At 40.4% G+C, this 24,128-nt stretch overlaps 1 protein-coding gene across 2 annotated transcripts; it reads right to left on the reverse strand.

Annotated features, from left to right (window-relative positions):
• Nucleotides 1-15,806: 15,806 nt before the first annotated feature.
• On the reverse strand, nt 15,807-23,914 carry LOC101157927 (nucleolin 2). Of its 2 annotated transcripts, none has more exons than XM_004086583.4 (8): nt 23,777-23,914; nt 20,911-20,986; nt 20,774-20,812; nt 19,442-19,507; nt 19,016-19,063; nt 18,801-18,926; nt 18,317-18,667; nt 15,807-16,878 (listed from the first exon to the last, which is right to left on the reverse strand). In XM_004086583.4, the coding sequence occupies exons 2-8, from the start codon at nt 20,962-20,964 to the stop codon at nt 16,462-16,464; spliced, it is 1,101 nt and encodes a 366-aa protein (XP_004086631.1). In that variant the 5' UTR covers nt 20,965-20,986; nt 23,777-23,914; the 3' UTR covers nt 15,807-16,461. The 2 variants fall into 2 exon arrangements, with proteins under 2 accessions (XP_004086631.1, XP_011471533.1); XM_011473231.2 differs by having other exon boundaries at nt 15,807-16,875; nt 23,777-23,891.
• Between the last annotated feature and the right edge of the window lie 214 nt (nt 23,915-24,128).

A 24,128-nucleotide genomic window follows, 5' to 3' on the forward strand; every position in this document is an offset into this window, starting at 1 on the left:
AGGTCAAATGAAATCTCAAGATTATCAAGACATTCTGGATAGAAATGTCCTGCCTAGTGTCAGAAAGCTTGGTCTCAGTCGCAGGTCATGGGTCTTCCAACAGGACAACGATCCAAAACACACAGCCAAAAAAACCCAAGAATGGCTTAGAGAAAAGCGTTGGGCTATTCTGAAGTGGCCTTCTATGAGCCCAGATCTGAATCCCATTGAACATCAGTGGAAGGAGCTGAAACATGCCATTTGGAGAAGACACCTGTCAAACCTGAGACAACTGGAGCAGTTCGCTCATGAGGAGTGGGCCAAAATACCTGTGGACAGGTGCGGAAGGCTCATTGACAAATACAGAAACCGTTTCATTGCAGTGATTGCCTCAAAAGGTTGTGCAACAAAATATTAAGTTATGGGTACCATCATTTTTGTCCAGCCCTATTTCATTAGTTTGTTTTTTTAAATCATTCTGTTAATCAACAACTCAAAAGTAATGGCTGATTTTGATTATTTAATTTTCAATACATTTTAATTTATTGTTACTTTTGAACGTTTCAAGTCATTTCAGTGAGCATTGTGGACTGTCTTTCTTTAACTGAGGCGTACCAACTATTTCATCCACCACTGTACATTGTGAAGGTCTTCTTTTGGGTTAAATATATATTTCACTTCTTGCACCATAGCCATTGTCTCTGTGTTTGTTGAAGCTCTTCACCTCCCTCCCTGAGACGAATCCTAGATTTTCGGACACTGGCCTAAACTCAGAATCTGAATGAAATGAAATTAATTTCTTAACTTAGTATCTCCATTCGGGCTACATGTATCTCAAATGAGATCAGTAACACTTAACGCTTTGTTTACTTACCCCATAGGTAAAAAGAAAAGCACCCCCCCCCAAAATAAATAAATAAATGAACTCAAAATAAATACCGTAACCTTCTCTCTCCGTAAACTGAATAACTTGCTTGGTTGCTTGCTTGATTGATTGTTAAATGGATTAATTGATTATTTATTTATTTTTAAACATCACATAATACGAGGAAAAGGGAGCCGGTTTAGCTCGTTCTGGTTTGCGGCGCCTTCTGTCCGTGGAACCAGGGTTCGACTCCGGGCTGGTCTCTGTTCCCTTCTCTGCTTCTGTGCCGGTCCCAAGCCCCGTTGCTTTGAGAGGGTTGCGTCAGGAAGGGCATCCGGCGTAAAACATTGCCAAGTTTACCATGCGACTCGTTCGCCGTGGCGACCCCTGATGGGAAAAGTCGAAAGGTAAACAACATAATACAAGGAAAAATCATACAGATTTATCGAACTCAGATTAAAAAAAAAACAAATAAAGACTGTGTCACTTTAGATGCATCAAATATGATTATAAAGTCAATTAGAGTTTGATCTATTGATTTTTCCAAGTATAATGATCGAGTGCTTATTGATTACCCTCAGAAAGCATTATTTCATGATTTTAGTAGCATGAATCACACATCTATTCAAACTGTCAGTTCACATTTCTGTTTTCTGTTAAAACTGCATTACTGTTTTTGTGCTGACCTGGACATGACAGCGGTCTGCAGTCTGTTGCTCCTTTATTCTTCCATTGCATCTCTTTGGCTTTAAAAAATGCTAACAATTTGAATGAATAAAAAATTAGGATAATTTGTTTTAGTAAATTAAGTTTTGTCATTGCTGTTTACATTTTCAACTCATCAGATAACTGAGTAAAATTATAGTAAAAGGTGATTCGTTATGAGAATGAGTTTAAAGCACATTTCTCATCTTTGCTCCACATCAGTGTTTCGTTGCTGTTTAGAGACAAAGTCAAATTACATAGCTGCATTGTATAGATTTAAAAAATGAAATTGGATTAGATTAGTGTGGTTATATTTATATTCGATCGAAAAAGGAGAAAAATAGAAATGGGTTTTACTGAGAAACATAACATTGTTATGATTCAGTTAGTGTAACATTTAAAAGAAAAAACGAATCTAATGTCTGCAAAAACAGAAAGTGAGTATAAATAGGATCTAGTGTGGTTATGATTACGGCTGTGTTGGCATGCAGCCACTCCTGCCCACTTATCACACGACCCCCACCTCATGTCTGGTTTATGAATCATTTGCAGCTGGATGCACCAAGATGCTCACCTTCAAACATATTTGTGCCTCACTGAGTTCTGAAGGAACCAGAGAGACATTTCCAGAGTCATCTTTAACCACAAACACTTTATCGTTCCTCAAATCCTGTGAAACCCACCAGTAGGACACAGATTTATAATGCAGTGTGCAGGAACAGCTTCTGTAAATCACGGAAGCTTCAAAGCGGGTGAATATAAAGCCGGTTCTGAGAGCATCAGAAATTCCTTCTAGAAACCATAGCAGGGCTAACGCTGTGACCGCGGGGCCTCAGGGAGATCAAATTGCTGTAATTTGCTCTGAACTATATTCATGTTCCAAACTCTGGAACAGGATGAAACAAAGCTAGATCTCTAAGTGACGGAATAAACAGCCAAAGTGCTTTGGAGCCACCAGCAATGAGAGCTGGCGAGCTGAACTGGAGTGTGGTGTTTTTCAGGAATTGGTCTTGTGCAGCTCTGACAATGGTGGCAGAGAGACAAGGGCAGAATGAATGGCCTGGAGCAGCCGCTCAGCCAGTGAGGGCAGGTCAAAAGGGGGTAATGGGGGCAGCAATGGGGAGTATCGCCTGCAGACCACACAACCCTTTAATTTGTAATGTATTCCGTTATGTTAGTGAGTCCTGTATATAAAATATTTGGAGGATTTTTTTGGTTAACTGTAATTTGGGAAAAATGTGAATGCAGCAACCGCACTTGTCCTTTTTTCCCATCATTTGGCTCCTTGGTTTGGGTTGAATTTAGATTCCCTTTGTGTCCAGCCTTGAAGTCTCACTATGCTAATCTTTTTACCTATTGTAAAAGCATTCCCAGTGGTCTTTTCATTACGATTTTGCCCTTTTTAGGAAAAATCAAAAAACCTTTCATTTTCTAGGACAAAACTTCTGCAGAGCGGCAGGAGTTCATTAATTCACCACTGAGTTGTGGGCGGGTCTAAAGGTGGAGAGTAAGCCTCCCTTCATTTCCCATTATCACTTTGTTTACATGCTCTCCAGGGGTCAGAAGTAAGAGCTCTGTCTGACCCTCTGGTCACCCACAGGAACTGTCTCCTGAGTTCTAACCACACTACAGCTCCCAGCAACCCTAGCGCACACTCCTGGATGTCGCAGATCTGACTTTCATTCATTCAGCGGCGGTTTTTTGATATGGGCGAGGTGGGCGGTGGCCCAGGGCGGCACATAGCAGGGGGCGGCATTTGCCCGCAATGTTACACATAAGGTAATAGCCAAGTCAAAGAAGAGAATTTTAGCTTTTATTTTGACATGCCTGCAGCAGCCCGTACTTTGCGCTTTTATTTAGACACATCTGACTCCTAGCATCACATGTATGTCTTCATCCTCTCCCCTCTCCACACTTATGGTGCAAAGGTGCACTGCATTCATTCATCAACTACAGCATACTTTAGCTCTGCACTGAGTGAAGCCCAGTGCGGAGTATTGTTTCTGCCACACTGCCTTCATTACCGAGCGCTATATTTGAACTTGATCTTGTGACTCTGACCCTGTTTGCCTGCCGCCTGCCCCGACCCTCGCCTGGATCTTGACTACCCCGTCTCTCCTCTGATGATCTCATGCCTGTTATCGACTCCTGCCTACCTGGCCCTGATTTAGCTTTGGACTTTTAGCTGAGCTAATACACCTGCTGCGTTTGGGTCCAGCCGTCTGGCTGTTTTTGTGACACCAGCTAGCTTAAAGCCCCTCATAACACCAACCTAACATGAGCAGTGCAACAAAAAGGGCGGGTCACATTGGAGCAGACTGGACTGCTGACCGCAGTTTCTGTGTAACAACTACAAGGTTTTTTTGTCAGCACAATTATAATAAATACTCAGAGATTTTAAGATTAATTTGCTTTATATTTGTCCTCCACCGTGCAAAAAATGCCACAAGAACATGTTAGAAATACCAGAAACAGCATTTTCATCAGAGTGGCTCCACAGACATTTTCCTGTTCTGCAACAATGGTTCCTGTTTTGATGTCTCAACTCAACAGCAGATACAACTCAGACGACCTGAAATGTTTTTTTTCTTGCCAGATTTCCAGATTTCAATAAAGCTATAATCAAACTGTTTTTTTTGTTTAATTTATAACCATTTAAGAAAATAAAAGCAAAAAGAGTTTGAGTTTTTATCATGAGGGGTTTAGATGAAGGCTACACGTATTAAGGAGGTCATTCAGGTTGATAAGCTGTTAAGTATCTTTGACTATCACAACATCCTGTGTGTGGGATGTAACAACAGTTTGAAAAATCTCCAGTGTAACACCCCCCACCCACATACAAACTATCAGGGCCACAAAAATCCCCCCTCCAGGGCCGCTGGCTGGTCTCTGGTCTACACGGAACCATAAACAGTCTATGGAAGACATATATTTGTATCCTCACAGTACCTTGTTATATGTCTTTTGAAAGTATTAACAAATAGAGTTAGAAAAAGTCAGAAGACATTGGTCATTAATGAAGTTTAAATACTCCTAATACATAACCGACAGTATTCCCAGAAAAAGATGATGAGCTGAAAGCTTTTTTGTGAAGGAATCTTGTTACATTTTAACCTGTTTTAACCTGGAACAAATAGTTAACTTTACTAGTCACTAGTTACTAGGTAATTTATTACTTCCCTGTAAGTATTTTGAGAATGACCACCATTTGAGTTTTTTGCCCCATTTTACTTTAAATAATAAGTGCTTTTCCGTCAGCATAAATTCCTTTTTTTCAGCTGTAGGTAAAGTTAAAATCTGAGCAGGATTCATCCCGTCTATGATTCATACTGAGGCTTTGTGTGAATTTCACAAGCAGAAGAGAGAAGGGGAAGTAGTGGAGGTGAGTTAACACAGAGATGTCACGCAAAGATGCGCACACACTCAGCCATGCAGGATTGATCAAAGTCTTGGTCTTGTCAGTCTTTGCGGTAACTTTCCACTCCCTGTTCAGCTCTCCTGGTGATGGAAGGTTTCACGTCATCCCGACTTTGGTCATCTTATTTTTGCCTGAAACTCTCACTGTGTCACGATACATTTGTGAAACGGCATCAATCATTGAGCCAACAAAAATACAAATATCAGACACACAAAAGCTAAAGCAACTTCCAAAGTCAACACTTTTAAAGGCTCATATGGATGAAGCATGGAGTGAAAGTCAAATTTACCAAAGTTTAACAAACTTTAACAAGCTTTGTTTGGTGGATTTTGGCAACTATGTTTCCTGTTCTGACAAGTCTAAACAAGTTTACACAGCCTCCCTGCTATGACTGAAATACTGGAATAATCAGATTCCCACAACTAAGTTCGTATTTTTTATTTTTATAATGTTAGCTTGAAATGTAAAACACATTTTCCTTTTTTTCTTTTTCATTGCTGTCAATTTCTGCAGGGCATTTAACTACTATAGTCCACTGGTTTAAGTAAAGAGAAAGGCATTTAGCCTGAAAAACCATGTTTACCACTAACATGATTGTAGCTGTAATAGTTTTTATTAAAGGAAAAACCTTGTGTTCCACAAATTGTTTTTTTTCTAATTGTTTGTTTTAAGAAGAATCCGCATGGATGCTCAAAGCCATAATAAATAAGATAAATAGTTAAACCCTATGGATGCACCAGATCTCAGTTAAAACACAGTTTACACCACAAAACCAAATAGTGTGGAAAGTGTGATTTTCCATTGTTACTTGGCCGTGGTGCAGTGGTAGGGTGGTTGACCTCAGATCTGAAGATTGCAGGTTCGATTCCCTACTTGCCTGCCCATGTGTCAAAGTGTCCTTGGGCAGGACACTGAACCCTACCTTGCCTCTGGTGGAAGGTTGGTGCCAGTGTTTGGCAGCGGAGCCGCCACCAGTGGGTGAAGGGGTTTGTGACTGTTAAACGCTTTGGGCCTTTCCGGAAGGTAGAAAGGTGCTATACAAGCATATGCTGTTTACCATTTATTAGCAAATTTAAAACATATATTTATTTGAGTTTTCATTTTTGCTGTTTTATAAACATAACTGAAACAAAGCAGAGACCCAACAATCAAGGTTTGAACCAAATTGTAAAGGAGGTGTTTTGTTGTATCCCTGATAAACACTGATATCATCATTTTACATTTATTTTATCTGCAACCACAATCAGCTGTAATAGCAGCACCTGATCACTCTCTATTATTTGTCATTCTTAACTTATTTTCCCCAAACGTTTCTCAGTGACTGTTACTGACTATTTCCAGATTATCATCAGTCAATAAAACCCAGTTAAAAAACAAATATTTTCCATATTTGTATCATCATCAGTATTCCGTTCCACGCAGTTTGAATGACAAACGTGACATTTCCTGCACAAGTGCCCTGAGGAGACTTATTGCCCAGACCATCCCTTCATCTTTGATGATCAAAATATTCATCTCAATGTATTGCACAACAAAAGTCAAAACATTTCCAAACAACACGACCAGCCTAAGTGGTAAACCTGCCCCCCCCGCTCCTCCCCGCCTCAGCAACAAGAAACCAACCTTACACAATCAGCCACCATGGCCGAGCCGGGCTGCATATATGAGCTCCAGTCTGCAGCGTCTGAGCAGTTCCTGCGCTGAAGCACAAACCTGAGCAGCAGCAGGGCGTTCCCCCCACGCATTAGAAGGAGAACAGAGAGGCAGCAGGAGAACACAAAACAGGTAAGCTTTGTTCACCGTTTTTTCATTATTTAGTAGGCTCCTGCTTTTCATGACTTTTTTTTTTGGGGCTTTCTTCCTTCAGTCGGACAGATGGAGCTTCTGAAAGCCGCCCTGGTCATTATTCTTCTGTCAACGGTTTCTGCTAAGCCGGTAAGTCCACAGACGCATCACTGAACCTGCTGTGTTTCTGCCAAAATCCCCTTCCCAGTCTGTGGTTTCGTCACCGCTGTGTTGGAGCGGGCAGGACTTTTTCACCGCATCATTGACAATCTGAGCCCCAAATACCACAGAGACACCGCAAAACGGAAAAATACTTTCTTCACACGTTCTAATTTATTGTAGTTTGTTCCTTTAGTTTTATGCAAAAGCTATTTAGTTTTTATTTAGTACGTTTATTTCTTTGGTATAAATGTGGATTTTTAAGAAAGTTACAATCTATTGAAGTAATATTAAATAATTTCTGAAGAAAAAGAATATCGAAAATTAAAAAGATGGAAAGCATAAATGCTATTTGCAATTTTTTAATTAGTTATCAAACTCAAAACTGTAAAATGTAAGCAGACAACGTTTTTTCCAACAGTCTTTGAGGAAAAAATGTGCCAGGGGCAGCTTTACGGATGTAGGGAAGGAGGATGTGAGGGTGGTTGGTGTGAGCGAGGAGGGAAAAGAGGAGAGGGTTAGATGTAGATGGATGACACACCATGGCGGCCATCAAAGAGAGCAGCAGCTTGGCAAAGCAGAGACATGTGAAGAATCTCTGTTTTTTCACCAATAGCACCGCCTGTACCACGATGCTGACATCCCTGACAGAGACCACTCCCGTGAACAGCTGGCTCGAGTCCACAGGCTGGATTTGCACAAGATGTCCGAAGGCTCCAAGTCTTCTGAGAGTTCTTCTTCCTCCGAAGAGTCTTCGGAGGAAGAAGAGGACGCCACAGAGGAGCCTACTGTCCCGCTGGCTATGACTACAGCAGCCATGACAACCCTCACCTCCGGAGACGGGGACACCACCACTCCTGAGCCCCGCTTCAACGGCACAGAAGCAACCATGACGCCAGAGCTGGAAACCATCAGCCAGTTTGTGAACGGCACGACCCCGTGCACCTCCTGTTTCACAGAGGAGATTCCCACAGCACCTCCAGTGACAAACAGCAGGGGAGACATCTGAACATCTTTCAGACTATTAATCTCTTAAGAGCCTTTTAATTCTTTAAGAATGTGTACAAGTTTTCCTGCTGCAGTTTTTGCAGCACTTACATGATGTGTTTCATGGTCTCATTGCTAATTTAAAGCATTTGTGGGTTGATCAAAACATCAAGACACCTTGTGAAAGCAAGCAGAGATGTCCAAAAACATACTGAATGTGGAACTTTTTATTTCCTGTTTTTACTGTGCTATTATGTACAATAAAACTACTGTCTTCACACGACAGTTCTTTATGTTTGTTTATCGTTCAAAGGGTCTTCATTCAAAAACATTAATAAAGATCACTGAACACACGCTGCTGTGCTGAGGGAGATTTCCATCATGGGAGATTTGTGTGATCTCTGGAATTATCCATCCTATGAACCAACCAGATCTCTTTCAGGGTCACAGGGTCAATGGAGTCAACACAGCTACTGTTGGGTGATGGTGGGGATCACTGGCTAGGGGTGTTGTTCTATCTATAGAGGGGACACGCCCACCCCAAGGCGACATCTTGCGGAGAATCACCAATTAACATATTCAGCATGTTTTTGGAATGTGGGAGGAAACTGGAGTTCCCAGAGTAAATCCATGTGTGCCAGAAAACATTAGTCTGATTTCCTCGACAGTAATCAAAAGCACCATTACCAACCTTACCATACCAGTCTCCTGCGGGTTCGTTGCTTACCATAACAGTCCTCAGAAGGCCGTGATCCTACGCCTCTGTAGCCTTTGTCATTTGTCAGAGTCATATATTTGGACTAATGGCAGGATTATTGTTGTTCTTTACATTTTTGTATTTAAACCATCAAGTGGCTCCTGACCTCAGTTCACGGGGGGGGGGGGGTGAAGAACTAATGGGATTCTAACTTAGTCAGACAATTCATGCAGTAGAAAAGCTTTATTTCCTTTATTTTTTTAGTTTAACATAATTTTTTTTTGTTTGGTATAAGGCTACGTTCAAGTACAATAAAACAGGATATCCATTGTAAACTTCGGGTAAATGGCGTATACTTATATAGCGCTTTTCTACCTACAAAGACAAAGCGCTTTACAGTCACAGACCCATTCACCCAGTCACACACACATTCACACACTGGTGGCCGCTCCGCTGCCAAAAACAGGCGCCCACCTACCACCAGAGGCAAGGTGGGGTATAAAACTCACCCCACAGGTGGAGGCCGGGGAGGAGGGAGAGGCGACAAATGCAGCGTTTGCGGAAATGGATGACAGAAGGTGTAGAGTACACACCTGGTCCTTTAATTAGGTCACGAAACAGGTGAGTTAATTGGGCTGAACCGTCCATGGGGAGGTGTAAACAGGTAAACACACTGCTGAGCTGCCTGCCTGAAATCCTCCCAAGGTCATTCATTAGTGTTGCTTTTGTATACTTTTTTTAGTAGTGACTTTGTCATTTAATTACTGCCTTTAATTAATAAATATATGTTTGTGGTGTCGTTTTTTAGTTTATCCTTGTTGTATTGTTGCTTTTTAAAAATGTTGCACTAGGTACTGTTTCCTTCTTATTAATATTGTGTTATGCCATTACTAATGTACATGTGTTAGATGTGATGCATGTTTAGTTGAGATTGTTATAACGAGGGTAACAAACATTTTTTATTTGCTGGAAGACTCTTTACTAAACACTTGTGAAATGGTGTATTTTCAACAATGTTCTATTTTCAAGCATTTAAAGAAAAGCATCTGAATCGGTATTGGTATTTACAATATTGACCCTGAAATTACTTGGAATCGGATCAATACCCAAATTCCCAGTATTACCCACCCCTACAGTGCATAACCATAGCTGTCAAGAATAAACTCAAATATTCAAACCTGTATTTGATCATAGGTGAATACCATTCACATGTAAGACACAGTGAAGATCTTGATATTTTTCTGTGCATTTTACATGTTTGTATGCATTTTTTGCATACAAACAGGTTTTTAAATTAATGTTTCATACTATAAAAACATTTGGCTTTGAATAGAATAATAAAACATATACATTTACCAGCATAAAATTATCTTTGTGGTACAACAGGAGGAGAACATTAGTATACTTGTCCACAAATACTATTAAACTCTTACATACATGTTATACTTGCACAAATATTAATATACTGAAACATAGACGTTACCATTTTCGTTGGTTTTTTGGTTTCCCTGCTCGCCAGCACCTTCTGTTACCCAAATAAACCCCTTGTTTTCGGAACTGCCTGCCTCCCGTCTCTGCAACCCCCTAACATAACATAGGTGGTCAACGGACCCTCTGCTCTTGGCTGAGTGGTTTATTAACAGAACCAAAGTAGTACAGTAAGTGTTGGCCGTTGGAACGGCCTTTTACATCTATCCACCTCTGATCTGCGCTTTGATTTCGGTCTATAAACAAGTTGAAAACTCATACGCGTATTCATAATAGCAGCACACAAGCAGGTATTGATAGTTGTAGTAAATTCTGGAAACAAAATATTGTAAAAGGCAAAGGTAGAACAGTGAGTTAGTCAGGAATAGATCTATCTATCTATCTATCTATCTATCTATCTATCTATCTATCTATCTATCTATCTATCTATCTATCTATCTATCTATCTATCTATCTATCTATCTATCTATCTATCTATCTATCTATCTATCTATCTATCTATCTATCTATCTATGCTAAATGATTTCTACACTGACCAAAAATATAAACACAACACTTTTGTTATTGCTCCCATTTTTTATGGTATGAACTCATGCTATCAGCATGCCAATTGCACGCTCCCTCAAACAACAAAGTTGTGCTGGCTGATAAAACTGAAGATTTCACAGTGGCCTTTTCTTGTGGCCAGTCTAAGGCACACCTGTGCAAGAATCATGCTGTCTAATCAGCATCTTGATATGGCACACCTGTGAGGTGGGAGGTGGGATGGATTGTCTTAGCAAAGGAGAAGTGCTCACTATCACAGATTTAGACAGATTTGTGAACAATATTTCAGAGAACTGGTTATTTTGTGTATGTTGAAAATGTTTCACATCTTTGAGTTCATACCATAAAAAATGGAAGCAATAACAAAAGTGTTGCATTTATATTTGAATAAACCCGTTTGTAATTTAGGCTAAACTTCATTCATCTTTTTTACATTTGTAACCATTTTTTTGGACCGGACAGAAAAGAAAAGAAAGGGAGGGGAGGAGAGAGAGGGATGTGGGGGGGTGGGGGGCTGGGAGGGTGATTAAAGAAGAGGGGGGTAGAATACTGAAGCAGCACGAAGGGACACATTGCTGGATGTTTACAACTTTACAGTCAGGTTTATAAGTAATATCAATTCAAAGGGGGGCGTGGCTTGTCCACACACTCACCCAAATGCCACAAACATACCTGTTGGCTCAAATAATGGAAATACAACTAATGTTCAATACTTGTGCATTCGGACCAACCCATGTGAAATATTTAATTCCATCACTAGAACAGTTTGTGCAAAGGTGAGAAAGCACCTGTCCTCGAACGGATCTTTATGTTCTTCTAAGGTGGATGATCACCTACCAGGAGTTCTGGGCATCCCCTCACCCCGAGCACATGCCAGGGCTAGGAATAAATTCTGATGTGGAGACATGTCTAAACTTGACTAGTGTAACACAAACGGGAAAAGAAATATCCCTCCATATATTTCAATCTTAATCCCAGTGTGGGTCCTTGGTGAAGACCCTTTACGCCAGTGCCTAACAATGTAGCCACAAGGGGGCCCAAGTCTGGGTCCCACTGTACCGATCCCCAGCCCGGATAAAATACTGGATTGTGTCAGGAAGATTGAGTTTTACAAGTGTGTGCGACTTCAGCTTGTACGTTTTGGGACATATTTACCTTCATAGGTGGATGCCACAACATGAGTCCTTCACCTCAAAAGACCACACGTTGGGTTACAGAATAATTAAAAACATTCTCCAATGGTGTAATGTGAACTTCTCATCCCACTAAAAGACAGCATTTAGGACAGCTCTGGTATGTCGCCTCTTAGAGGGAGACCCAGGAGCGGGAAGGACTTGAACAAATCCTAAATGTGGATTTAATAGCAAAATACCAGATCAACACAACAAACTCAAAACCACAAGGGGGCGAGCATAACTCATGAGACATATCTCTTAGTTTTCAGTCCTGTTAAAAATCGAATTCATGACATCTTATTTATTATTTTTTTTTTATTTATTTATTTATTTGTTCCTTTCATGAAAATTAATGTTCAAATGTTTACATGTTTGTCTTACATATTGAACATTTTCATGATTGGAAGGGAGCAGAATTGAAGAACACAATTCTTATAATTATCTGCTCCCTTTTAAACATTACATTTACATTTCTCACACCATCACCTGTGCTCAGATTTCACAATGTACAGTTCCACTACACAGTAAATACATTCCATTCATTTAATACATACATTCCAAAAATTGCATTCAACAGTCAAGTTTGTACAAACTAATTTGTTTAGCTTTATACATGCGTTTAAATTTAATAATATTTTGACAACTTTTTAACTGATTCTCCTGGGAATTCCACATTTTTACCCCTGCTATAGACAAACACTTTTGCTTTAATGTTGTTCGAGCAATCTGTTGTTTGAAATCATATTTTCTCCTATGATTTTCATCTCCTGTGGTAAAAATAAAAAGCTTTTGTAGGTCTTCTGGTAAATCTCTGTTTCTGGCTTTAAACATAACTAATAAGGTCTGCAATTCAATTAAATTTTTAAGTTTTAATAAGCCTGACTTAATAAAAAGATCATTTGTGTGGTCTCTAAAATTAGCTTTGTGAATAATTCGAATAGCTCTCTTCTGTAGTAGAATTAAGGGCATTATATTAGTTTCATATGTATTTCCCCACACTTCAATACAATATGTGAAATAAGGTAAAACCAAAGAGCAATATAACATGTGCATAATATGACATGGTAAAACATATTTAGATTTGTTCAGAACAAAAAGGCTCTTGGCTACTTTATTTTTTACATAAAATATATGAGATTTCCATGTTAATTTGTCGTCCAACATAACCCCTAAAAATTTAAATTCAGACACCTGTTCTATTTTTATATTGTCAATGGACAAAGTCACTTCTGTTCTGTTTTTATTACCAAATACCATAAACTTTGTTTTTGTTAGATTCAAAGATAGTTTATTGTAGTCAAACCACATTTTGAGTTTTATCATTTCCATTTCAATACTTTTAGCTAAGGTTTTCAGATTATCCCCAGAACAGAAAAAGTTAGTATCATCAGCAAATAAAACAAACTGTAACAACTTAGAAATATCACAGATATCATTTATATATAAAATAAAAAGTTTAGGTCCTACAATTGAGCCTTGTGGGAGTCCACAAATAATATTCATAAGATCAGACTTCTTACCTCCAAACTGTACATATTGTTGTCTGTTTTTTAAATAACTGGTGATCCAGTTCAGGGCGATTCCTCTAACCCCATATGCATATAATTTAGAAATCAAGATAGAATGATCTATGGTGTCAAAAGCCTTCTTTAAATCCATGAAAACTCCTATTGTGTATTTCTTTTTGTCGATTGCTGTTGAAATTTCTTCAACTATTTTCATTATAGCCAAATCTGTAGACCTATTAGAACGAAACCCAAACTGATTCTCACTTAACAATTTATTTTTTTCAATAAAGCTGTCTAGTTTGTTAACAAACAACTTTTCTAAAACTTTAGAAAATTGAGAAAGTAATGATACTGGTCTGTAATTATTAAAAGTATGTCTGTCTCCATTTTTAAAAAAAGGAATAACTTTAGCTATTTTCATCTTCTCAGGAAAAATTCCTAATTTAAGTGAAAGATTAAAGATATGATGTAGTGGTTTTACAACACAATCTATGGTCATTTTTATTAATTTCATGTCAATCCCGTCACTGTCCTTTGAGGTCTTGTTTTTTAGTTTGTATACTGTAGTCAAAATGTCATTTTCAGTCACATCAGATAAATACATAGAATGGGAAATCCAATTTTTATTTTCAATAATATCTTTTGATTGTAAATTGCATGTAATATTTTCTGCTAAATTGGGTCCTATATTTACAAAAAATGAATTGAATTCATTTGCCATGTCCTCTTGCTTTTTGATGACCACATTGTCTTTAAGGAAGAAGTGAGGTAGTTCTATTGATCCTGACTTATTTCCTATGACCTTATTCAGAATATTCCACGTAGCCTTTAAGTTATGTTTATTTTCATACATCTTAAGTCTGCTTTTACGACAAAAGCTGCAAACGAATCTTGACATTTTTCAACATGTTTATGCTCGGATCTTTATGTCAGAAACGTTACATGAACAGGCGCACATTTTTCTCTGTCTCGTCCCCCACCCCTCGGGGCTTCATGGTCAAAGCATAAACACATATGCATTCAACAATCAGTCTGAGCTAAGCTTTGAGCCCTACAGGGGGAAGGGAGGGGGCAGAACAACTTAAAGTTACACCGCTGGCAATCTGCTGCTGAACCGATGTGAAAAAAAGAGGGTGACACTACTTCTAAGCTTTCTCTGCCCAATAAATGGGATTACAGTTACACCTACACCTGCCTATCTTTTACATGGATGATGGATGTGCTCCTCTCCCTAATGTTACAGAACTGTTAAAAGTGAGAACAGCCTTCACTGGCTTTGATGTTGTACTTGTCAGATTTAAAGTCTCACTTAACTCAGTGAAGAGTAGTTTTAATGACCTTAAGAGTCAGAAAGACTGGACTAAAATGCATCCATGGGAGAGTTCAAAGAACCAACTTCCTGATTGAGACACATTTAACCTAAAAGAAGCCATCATGACATTACTATGACAGAAAAATATCTGAAATGTTCTCTGTGGTCCACTTGGTCTGTGGTATACCCCACATGATTTTCATTTACGGAAAAATGTGTCTGGGTTCTTAAGGGTTAAGAAACGGTTCAGTTCACTAAATTACCTCATGGTGATTCATTTCAAAGTCAATACTTATTTATTCCAAAATTGTAAGGATTTGTGCCTTGTGTATAGTAACCTTTGAGTAATGCTGATTTCTTTATCAGGTTTCTTGGTCCTCTCTATCACTGTCAGAAAGATTTTGCATTCAATCTAACACAGCCGTTTAGGCAAATTTCCTGCTACCTGATCCCACTCACCTCAGAATGAACAGCAGTACTTTATGGAAAAAACCTGGTGACATGTATCGGCTCTCCTGGATTTGGATCCTCTATCACCTCCATTCCTGACTAAAACACACTGAAGGGGCAAATACTTACATAACTCTTTGCTTCTTTAAAGGCCCAAAATGCTTTACAGTCACAGTCCCGTTCACACACATTCACACACTGATGCCGGCTCCGCTGCCGAGCCCTGGCACCATCCTATAACCACCAGGAGCAATTTGGTTCAGTGTCTTGCCCAAGGACACTTCGAGGCTCGGGTCATCAGGGCGGGAGCTGAACCTGCAATCTTCCAATCACAGGTTGACCGCCCGACCGCTGCCCCCATGGTTTCCCATGAATCCATTTCTAAAAATGTGCTTCATCTCTGTGGGTAAATTTGATTAAAAATCCTCATGACTTTTTGAGTTGGGGTACATTTTTTGAAGCTTTATTGTCTCATCTTTTGATGAAAAAGCTCAAATGCACAAACATGGTCATGGGGTCTCCTGACAGGTTACTGTTGAATCTCTGTCTGTAAAGCTGTCAAACATGAAATCCTTTTTATATTTTGTTAATAACAAACTGACAATCATTTGGTGCCAAACTGACTGTTTCATTCATGGTAACAGAACCCTTTGAGTAATTTAGGGACCACTTTTGAGATGATGTCATGTATCACTACACGAGTCAGTGTCTCCACTACAAAAATGGACTGCCTTTATATGAAAAAGAATTTTATTCATATTTTATAAATGATACATTATGATACATTACAGTACAAAACATTGATGTAACAGCGTGTGGTCTCAGTACCTGCAGGAACTGTGCAAATCCAACTATTTCTATATACGTTTTGGCTACAACAGCAACATTGTGATAAGTAAGGAAGCCTGAAGGTCTACAGTCAAGTTCAAATCACGTCATGCTCAGAAGGATTTGGAATGTATTTCATAATCACAAAACCAAAGCCCTTCCATGTAACAGACAGTGATTGATGATTAAATACAATTTGTGCGACTTTGCGTCTTTGTTCCGAGGTTTGACTCCACAAATCTGCAGAAACAAGATCAGGAGAAAATGGCTAAAGCTGGAAAGGAGCTCACCTCTTGGTGCAGGTAGCATTTGAAATTTAAATCACCAAGCAGAGACATGTGGAATCTCTTGGTGCTGGTGGATCTGCCATCATAGGGATTGTTCAAAAACGTATATATTTAAAAATAGAAGAAAGAAGTTTTTTTTTAATTCTGGCTGAACGTGATCAGGTCTAAGACAATAATGCTGAGGATTTCACTGTTCGACTCTGGCTGCAGCAGGAACCTTTGCACCTGCAGCACATCACTGAAAGACACACCCCTCCTTGGGTGGGTGGGGCTTATTTAGCAGTGATAACCAAAGGCATGTCAGTGGTGACATCAGGTCCCACCCCCTTCTCATCGGAGTCACTCTCATCACTGTCCTCTTCATTTGAATCGCTGTCGGCGGCTCCAGGTGTGGCGGTGGCCTCCTCGCTGCTTTCACTTTCCTCTTCTTCGGCCTCCTGGCTGGCACTGGCAATGTCGCTACTGGCGCTCTCCTCCTCCTCTTCCTCCTGTGGTGTGCTGCTGCTTTGGCTCTCACTGGCTGTGGTGTCACTGGTGCCGGCAGCCTCCTCCTCCTCTGGAAGGGTGGTCTGGCGGTGGCTCATGTCCTGGTCTTGAGATACGCTGGAGGACATGTCCAAGCCCTGGGTCTCCACTTCAGGGGTGCTGGTGTCCTCCTCCAGAAAGTCAGTGTGGATCTGGAAAGCCTGCTGGTTGGACAGAGTGTGGAGGATCAGTTGTGTATGGGTTTCAGTTAAAGCTCTGTTGTTTTATTTTCAATATGCTTAAACTCTAAAAGGATTTCTTGACATTTTAAAATCATATTTATTTTATTGAGGGAGTGGAAAGGTTTGTGTTGACACAAAGGAACATGTAAAAAGCCACAATATCTACCAAATTATTTTTTTAGCCATTTTTTAACCTTGGCCAATTAAGGTTTTTAAAATATACGGAGAGAAAAAATATGTTTTTCACATTTTTTGCCATTGTTGAAATATAAATGACACCTGGACTTAAGTGAGAAACCAAACTTTCAGAAAGAGGTAGCATTCGTGGATACAGGAGGGATTCTAAGGAACACGTTTGAGGCATGTTCCAGGAGTTTCTAGGACAAAGGCTTCCCCACTCATTCTCTTGCCTTTTTACCAGGTTTTGACCAGTGTACCCAGACATTCAGCAGGAACGTTGTTAGAGTCAGATGATCCAGCCCTGGTCCTCTCTCCTGGGTCATGAAGCCTCATGGAAAAGCAGGGCAGTAGAAAATTAGGCCCACGAGGGCCACATGGCAGGATGGGAAGAGATTTACCCGCCCCAAAGCATAACCTTACAGAACATTCTCTCTCTTTTTACCCCAGTAGCTACCTGCTGTTGGAGTTTTGACTCCTGCTAGTCAACAGACAAAAAGCTGTTTCTAGTTTAGTCCTGGATTTATTTTGTATCACTTTGGTAATCAAATTTGCAAATAGCAAAGGTCTGACCATTGACAAATCATCTGGTAATGCCTTAGTCACATGAACCCATACAGATGCTGCTGGTTTTTGGGTTGTCCGGGCCCATGAAGGGTCGTAGAGAGAAGCGGCTGCATCTCAGGGGGAGTGCAGATGTGTCTTGCAGTTCCCTTATGACTCGTACAGCCAGCTCAAAGGACATCACGAAAACGGAAGGTACCATGAATGTGAATGCGGTAAATCTGTTGTGAAGTATCGAGAAGAATTATGGAAGTTACACACACTTGTGACGCATGGGTGATGGTGTCATGCGGGGTCCTCATGCCACACTCCTGTCATTAATGAGATGAGAGGACTGGCTCCTTACTGTCTGTGCAAAAATAGCAACAAGCAACAGCACTATAGTGTGCACTTCTACATTGCACATTTGGGGGGTTAAAAAATGAAAAATTTGCCCGTGTCTCACCTACTTCCAGTTGCATGTTGTATAAGAGTTCACTACGATCTGTCCACTGCATGCCGGTTCATGATCATTTTCACTCTACGGGCTCACTGAGTGGTTTATGATCGTATCGTTTGGTGCAGACCCCCATTTTTTGCCCACAGACAGACCGTATCCACCCGTATGGACAGTTGTGACTTTAGAGCATAAGCAGAGGCCAGCTTAAGCAAATTAAATCAAACCATAGCCGACTAGTACCTTGTAGACTTTTGGGGATTTTTCCACCTCGTTGCCATGAATCTCCCCATAAGGTGTCTTTTTTCCTGAGTCCACATAACCATAGGATTTATAGGGAGAGGGAACTTTGTGATAGGACTTCTCTTCCACATAAACAGTAGACTTGTAGTCACTGGGGTAGCCTCCAATGTTGTCCCCGCGGCCGGAATCCGGGTCAGTAATGATAGTGGGCAAGATGGCGTCGACAGTGGTTTCAATAATAGGCTCCTCTGTCACAATCACGGGGGTGACAGTGACAGGAGAGAGGGTAGAAGACTCTCCTGACTCTGAGTCTGATTCGTCTGTGGTTTCGTCTTCGTCTTCTTCTGTTTCCTGCAGAAACAATCTCTACTTTATATTCAAGCATAAAGACGTTCAGGGAATCAAACCAAGTTGATTATTTGTAAGGTTATTCTTGAGGTTATAATGTAATTGATGATTAAAAATAGATACACGTTATACTCACATCCTCTTCTGTTTCATCATCATCGTCGTCATCTTCATCGCTGTCCACAGTTGGAGTCTCTGTTGGAGCAACCATGTCTACCATGCCAGCTTTGACTTCCACAGCAGCCTGAGGAAGGACCGCCTCCTGCAAGGGCCACAAGCAGGAAAAGTGATGAGCTGTTTCAGACATAAACGGGCAACGCTCTACTTTCCAAGGCAAATTAAACATCTCACCTCCTCTGAAGTCTCCAGGCTTTTGTCCACAGGTGCTGCAACCACCCTCTGCAACATTGGAGAGAAGGGACTTTGGATCCGTTTTTTTAAGATTCATTCATCTTTTAATGATTTATTTTAAACACTTTAATCAAACAGTGAACAAATATACTCTTAAGAGAAAACAGGACTTTGAGTTGTCTTAAATTGTCAGGCATTGAGCTGTCTTGACCTCTGGTCAGGACTTTTGTAAAGTCAGAACTAACTAGAACCTTTAGTAAAGATCCGCCTGATGCGTTTCAGACAACTATGAAAGGTAGATTCTGGACAGGTTTTTTTCTTCACCATGACAGAAGCCGGTTGGTGCCACAGCCGTGGTTGGAGGAATGGTGAAGAAAAGGAAATCTCAGTTGAGGGGCAAAGGCAGTAAATGGGGGAATTTTTTACCTGTGCAGGTATTACTCGACTCTTTGAAGCTACTAGTGCCTGTTTTCTCAGAGCTGGTCTTCTCACCTTTGGATGATTAAAAAACAGAATATTAAAGTGTTGAAAGCATATCAGAACACCCAACAACTTAAAGAACCAATAATGTGGAGAGTTGTCAGACGTCACAGACCTAAAACGCAAACTCAGAGTAGCATGATAATGTGGGTTTAGGTAAAACTGGCAAACTACTTGGTTGGGGCAGCTGTGGTCCAGAGGTAGAGGGCTGACCCCTGATCAGTAAATTGCAGGTTTGGTTCACTCCCTGCTTGCCCATGTGTTGAAGTGTCCTTGGGCAAGAGATTGAACCCCACATTGCTCCTGGTGGTTATAGGTTGGCGCCATTGACTTTACAAGAGGGAACCTGACTATGCGCGTGCGACGTCACCCATAGAAAATTGTTTGTTGATCGTTGATGCAGCCAGATGACAGTGATTGTTTTGAGTCAGTCTGAGTCAACATTTCTATGGCAACTACTGTAGCAAATCAGGAGTCCACACCCCTTTAACTGAAAGCCGATTCAGGCGAATCTGTCAATCAAATGTTTGAGCTGGTGGCTAGCAGGCACCACATGCTTTTACTGAGGCATTTGATTGGCCAGTTTATGACTTGAATGACTTGCGATAAAGAAGAAATGTTGTTTTAAAAAAAAGAGTATTATGAAGAACGTGTTAATAAAACGGATCAGCAAGAATGGTTTATGGGATTTTGGCTTCTTGAAGCCACCAGGTACTTCCTGTTTGGATAGCCAGAGGGGACGGGTCATTGTGTCCTGTTCCCTCTCTTAGAGTCAGTGGTCGGGGCCAGTGTCCGATACCGTGGCCGCCATCAGTGTGTGAATGCGTGTGTGCATGGGTGACTGGAACTGTGACTGTAAAGCACTTGTAAAGCCCTCTAAGAAGGTAAAGCGCTATATAAATATTTATTAATTTGTTTTTTTGTTCTTTTAAATACATTACTTATATGATAAGAGGATAAGCTGTTTTACTTCAGTATTGAAAACTAATTACCCAGTTTTACAGAGCAGGTTTTCGTTCACAAATCTACATGATTCATCTGTCTGTGGGAGGGGCTGAGTCACCAAAATCGGCTAATTGGTTAGGCAAATAAAAGAAACTTGTACAATCAGTCACTGTCTCTTTTTGAGTCTAAAGTTTGTTAAACACAAGTTCAAGCACTTCTGCTGTCATGAAATGAGAAAACCTGGAATATCATAATCTGAATGTTTAGAATTAAAGAAAATTATAGTGGGAACCACATGAATGTATGAAATAAAAGCTTCTCATAAATACTTACAACTTCCTCAGAACTGTCTGAACTGCTGGTTTTTCTTGCCTAAAAAAAAAAAAACTTTTTAGCTGAAATAAATATCAGAATCTACATTAGGAACAAAACAGCAGACATCCTTCATTCTTTAACTGGCAAAGACTTACCGGCCGACAGATGACTGTGGCGAAGAGCAAAACAAAAATAACAGCCACTTTCATTGTGTTGGCGCTCCTTCCAGCACTGGAGAGAAACCAGATACGTGCAGGTTTAAATCAGACGATAAAAAGTAGCTCTGCAACAAAATGAAGCCATCCAACGTTATCATTCCTCAGGCTCCAAACTGGGTTTAAGTGGGGCCGTAACTTCAGAGTAAACGCAATGACATGTCAAACTCCAGACAAACTCACTCCAGTCTGCCGCGCAGATTCCTTTCTAAAACCAATTGCTGCAAAGTCACATGACCAGAAAAGTTTGGCATGTCAAAGGAAGTCCTTGAGGTCTAAATTACAGAGCTAAAACAGCAGCTATGTGAGTCTGATTCAAAAGAGTTAAAGATTTTCTCTGTCATCAGAGCCAGAATATTCATCTGGTGTGGGGTTGCTTTAACTGCAAGGCTGAACTGAAGGCTAAAAACGAAGTGAGAAAATACTAGGTACGATTCTGGGAAAGAGATGAAATTAGAGTGTGGGTGTTTGGCTGGAAAGATTAAAGGGACAAAAACAACATCATTTAGGGCCACTGCAGTTTGAATTGGGTTTCTATTTGCAGTAGAAACTCTGCACTCCTGAAACTCACAGGTAAGCATCTAAAATGAGCTGCTCTCATGCAACAAGATGCTCTGCAACATCAAACATGACATAACTGAACGAAAGACGGGAAGGTGTTCGTAAAGAGACATTTGTTCATTATATTAGTGCATTACTGTAGAATGATTCACAGTGGATTGATCAATATGTATTTTTAAATTATGGATGAACTCGAATCCCACCTTCATGTTGACGTTTATTTGGATTCATCCATCTTTAATCTTCTGTTCCGTGACGGTAGAAAAGTGGCTGCAGCAGCATGTTTCTCTACTGTGTGTCTGAGGGAGGGGCAGTCTGACTGCATGCTTGTGTTTTTAATGACGGACTCTTCCTATAGGTTGTAATTCGCAGGTTATATCTGGAAAGCCACAGAGCGACTAAGACATGTCAGACGCCTCCAAGTCCATGCAGGCATGTATTTTTAGACGTCTCATGTCCGCGAGGACTTGTGTTTGACGTCAATTGAGAACATTTTTCAGCGTTTCAAGGTTGACTTTTGGTTGTAGACTCAGAGGAAGCAAACGTTTAATTTGAGGACTCTGCTTCATTTGACAGGTGTGAAAGCTCACCTGGTGCAGACCAAACAGGTGAACCCAGGTACCTTTGAGAAAATGGGTCTTGATTCACTTCCAAATAAAACTCTGGTGGCTTCACTTCAGATGCAAAAAATACATCAGTTGAGCATTATAGGGAACAAACAAACCGTTCATGAATCTGAAGAAACATGAATGAAAAACAGAGCTTGATATTGTCTGGTGGGTAAAGGTAAGGTAGACAAAGCTAGTTATGATTGATATAAGATAATCTAGCGGCTTTGCTGTTCTTTCCTTGATGCTTTTTCCTTGTTGGGTCAGAACTGGTTTTGGGCAAACTGAGCAGCTGTAGGAACAGTATTTTTCAGACACTTCTGTCTTGGTTCACCTCCAGGGATGCCAGGTGTGAAAGTCAACCAGACTAAATGAAAGTATGAACTGCATTTCCCTTCACATGAGTCCACAGATCAGTCCTACCATGAGAACAACTGAAAGTAGAAGGAGGATAGACTCTCCTCAGTAATGCATGTTAGCACAAGAAACAACGTTTTTAAAAGTTGCCTCTAAATCCTCAACACAAAGACTAAATAGTTTGGGTTCTGTTGAAAAGTGGATGCTTTCTGTGCATCACTGAAGGACAGGGAGGTCCCAGAATGGAGGCATAGCTCTGAGTGTAAATCAGAAAAAATAGCAGTTATTATGAAACAATTGTGGTCATAATTTTCACCAAAGTGGTTCAGACTGAGCTTTGATAATGAAACCTTTGAGACAACATCACAACGTTTTTATGACTGCAACACAAACTGTGAGAGATTGGTAATTATGGTACAAACTCTCTTGATCTCAGGAGTAACAGAACATTAACATTTATTGTATGAGCTGTTTTAAAGAGGTTTGCTTTAAATATTTGTACTATTGGAAAAGTCAATGAATTTAGTTGAATTCCAGCATAATCTCATTCAGTTTCTGTCTTTGGGGACTGAAATCAAGAAGCAAATTTGTGAAATCCTTTGGCTGAAAAATGACTTTAATCGTAAAATTGGGATAGACGGGCCATGTGTGAAATTGATCCTATAGTGGGCAGGACGTTCTCTGCCCGTGTGGTCAAAGCCTGTGCCGGTTTTGGTATTTAGACACATCAGTTTGTCCTAATTCCTGTCCTATCTGTGTCAGAGAGACAGAATCCCTACACTGCAGCTTAGGGTTTGGCGGTGACCGATGCAGAAAGTTAATGAAATAAAAAGTTGAATTCTATTTTAAGGGTGTCTTGCAAGATCTGAGTTCCAAAAATCCAAAAGTTACTTTGTGACTTGATATCATGATCTGACAGCTTCCACTCGTCTGGCACCCACTTCTTCAACACACTTCGGATCTCGCCAGCTAAAGTTCATTCACAGACGTGTTCCTTTCAGAGTCAGTGATGTCGAGATCTGCACAGTCAGCACAAAAGTTTGTCCTGGAAAGCGTTAAGACTTTAAGTGTCTTTATGAACTCAGTCTGAGTCTTTTTGTAAAGCATTCTGGCTGTGCAGTGCACAAATGAACACATCCACATGGAAAATCTGGAAATATTGATGCATTTGAAATTCTCTCCAAAAAGACTCACACACTTCCAGAAAATCTCCTCACAAAGCAGAGCTGCAAAAAAAAAAATCAACCAAAGAGGAAAATACAACATGGATTTATTCTGACCTTTCTTGTTGATGAATTTTTTTGGAGTTCGGCAGCCGCAGCAGAAACTCTCGGATGTCTTGACTTCAGGTCCTGGGTTTCTTTGAATGATTGGTCGTCCACAGAGGCTGATGCTGAGACTGGAGCTCCTAGATGTCTTTTAAACCCTCCTATCTTCCAGCTGGAGCCAATCCCTCCACAGCTTGTGAAGTCATGAGGTTAACCGCTGCACGGCCCTCTTCTCCTCTCGTTCTCCCACTCTTCCTGTGGTTGGTGGCGTGCTGTGTCGGTGTGGAGACACACACACAAAATGCAAAGGCACACATGCATACGTGCAGACAGAGCCTAGACAGAAACACGTGAATGCACTTCT

The sequence above is a fragment of the Oryzias latipes genome, chromosome 12, assembly GCF_002234675.1.
Source record: "Oryzias latipes chromosome 12, ASM223467v1".
NCBI classification, from domain to species: Eukaryota; Metazoa; Chordata; class Actinopteri; order Beloniformes; family Adrianichthyidae; genus Oryzias; species Oryzias latipes.

Bases quoted from the DNA above. Each gene is read 5' to 3' on its own strand.
- LOC101157927 (XM_004086583.4), bottom strand. From the start codon at position 20,964: ATGAAAGTGGCTGTTATTTTTGTTTTGCTCTTCGCCACAGTCATCTGT. The intron at 18,668-18,800 runs GTGAGTATAACG...TTGTTTCTGCAG, and splicing joins ATGATGAAACAGAAGAGGAT to GAAACAGAAGAAGACGAAGA. The intron at 16,879-18,316 runs GTACTAGTCGGC...CTGTCCAACCAG, and splicing joins AATCCCCAAAAGTCTACAAG to CAGGCTTTCCAGATCCACAC.